Genomic DNA, 2,178 nt, shown 5'->3' on the forward strand with positions numbered 1-2,178 from the left:
ATTACTCTGTGGTAGAAGGATGACTACATAGCAATTTCTTAAACATAGTATTTTTCATTCATTATCTCATTTGTATTAGTCACTGTATAAAACTCATGACTGCACTTGACCAAAGTAGTATGAAAGTACAGAGACGGTAGGTCTATATTGCATTTGTCCTTGTCTTTTCCACATTATTTAACTTTTGGGTTTTTTTGTTGTTGTTTTTTATTTTAAAGGGAAATTTAAGAAAAACAATAGCAAAAGGCTAACAACACAGACAAAAGTCAAAAAGGGTGACTTTCCTCATCTAATGCATGCATAATTGTATGAACCATATTTAACCTGAACTGATTAAATTTTAGATATACATTGAGTTCAATTTTGACAAGTACAGTGAAATATTTCCTTAATCTATTTAGGTTATTTGGAGATACAGTGGCAAGAAACCTGATACCCTACAACCCAATACTCAACTCTATGACTGGATCCCCCAGAATGACCTTCTTGGTAAGGTTCTAAAGCACAAACACTATAGACGTGATGCTGAATCCGCTTCATGATACTTCAATGTAAAGGAAAAAACATTCTGACCATTTATTATTGCAAAGTTCAAAAACAAATCCAAATCTCTTGTGTTCTTTTCATGGTATGATGAGAATTAAAACAATAGTTTGCGTTTGATTATCCACTCTCCTCTTTATGGTCAGAAATAACCTTTACTTAGTGGCAGTTACCTCACACTGAGAATTTTTAATTAATTGAGTTGTATCTCTGATCCACAGTTCAACGAACAAACTTGCATGTTCCCCTAAAATAGGGCTCCTCCAAGGTCAGTGTTGAGTAATTCACAATGACTATATTTTGTAAGAAAAAAAATACACAGTTTATTGTAAAGTAATAACACATTTGCTCACATTTCAGTTACTCCTCTTAGAGCTTTGAACAATCTTCACATCAGGCTTATGGAAATTGCTATACGTTTCTAAAGGAAGAAAGTTTCTGGCATGCACAAGGTCGTCTTTATCACTTGCTTTATTTTCTTCATTAGAATTTCTATTTATCCTACTATCAGGTACCTGTTGAACTTTCAAGTCACACAATATCTCTGCCATTAAATTTTCAACTACCAGCAAGTAGATTTTGGTATTTTTTTGTTCTGAGGTGCAAAGCAACCTAAGATCCCTTAAAAAAATCATCAATAGCTGTTTCATAAAATATATTTTTTTCTCTTATCACCTCCTGACATTTCTCATATTTTGTCTAAGATTTATACTTAATAACCTGACTGCAATTCCCCTAATTCCAGGTCATCCAAAAACCAAAGCTTTCATAACTCATGGAGGAGCCAATGGCGTCTACGATGCCATCAACCACGGGGTCCCTATGGTGGGCATTCCTTTGCTTGGGGACCAACATGATAACATAGCTCACATGGAAGCCAAAGGAGCAGCTGTTGCATTGGATTTCCAGACAATGTCAACTACAGATTTGGTCAATGCACTGAAGGAAGTCATGAACAACCCTTCGTGAGTATTATGCATTTTGTGCATAAGATTTTATGTAAATTCTGAAGAAAGGAGAAGGGCTCAGGGAGATTCTGAATAGCAAGATGTTCATGAATAGAAGGTTTTACTTAGCACCTGATGAAAATCACTGACAGACATTTATGACCTTCATGATGTTTTGTTCAAGATTTTTTGGGAGAGTTTGTCTGAGATTTAAGCATAATGCTAATAACTTCAAGGAGAGTAATGAAAGCAGAAAAACAAGACTTATTTTGAAACACTAGAAAATTATTCCAACAGAAAAATAAATATGTCAACAGGTTAAATTTTAATGCACTTAAGGGTTACATTCACCAGGCTACTTTAAACTTACCTTTTAGTTTATTATGACATGTGACATGATGATGTGGACATACACAGAGACAAAGCACTTTCTGTATGATAGCAAGTTAACACATCCACTATCTCCGTATTTATTTCAAACTATTCCAAAAGGGATTCTGTTCCTTAAACAAAAACACATAAATCATATTAAAATCCCACTATACTTAACCCTTCCCTAGTGGGTTTTGTTAACATTTTGATGTCATTATACTAGTTCTTTAAATATATTCTATAATGTCTTCATTAGTTTATCATATTATATTGAAATGATATTTTTTGAGAACTTTCTGAAAAACACAGCCCTCCA

The 2,178-nt window shown here is 33.7% G+C and overlaps 1 protein-coding gene across 3 annotated transcripts in view; it reads left to right on the forward strand.

Annotated features, from left to right (window-relative positions):
• Positions 1 to 2,178, forward strand: part of LOC102006178 (UDP-glucuronosyltransferase 2B17-like) — a 104,742-nt gene that overhangs the window by 7,199 nt on the left and 95,365 nt on the right. For 2 of the 3 annotated variants that reach the window (XM_005392814.2, XM_005392815.2), the window contains 2 exons: positions 402 to 489; positions 1,289 to 1,508. The exons of the other annotated variant lie outside the window; for it this stretch is intronic. In XM_005392814.2, coding sequence (XP_005392871.1) covers positions 402 to 489; positions 1,289 to 1,508 — 308 coding nt within the window. The remainder of the gene's footprint in view (positions 1 to 401; positions 490 to 1,288; positions 1,509 to 2,178) is intronic. 3 annotated transcript variants of the gene reach the window in all.

This window comes from Chinchilla lanigera, unplaced genomic scaffold, assembly GCF_000276665.1.
Source record: "Chinchilla lanigera isolate Chin_1 unplaced genomic scaffold, ChiLan1.0 scaffold00046, whole genome shotgun sequence".
Classification (NCBI taxonomy): domain Eukaryota; kingdom Metazoa; phylum Chordata; class Mammalia; order Rodentia; family Chinchillidae; genus Chinchilla; species Chinchilla lanigera.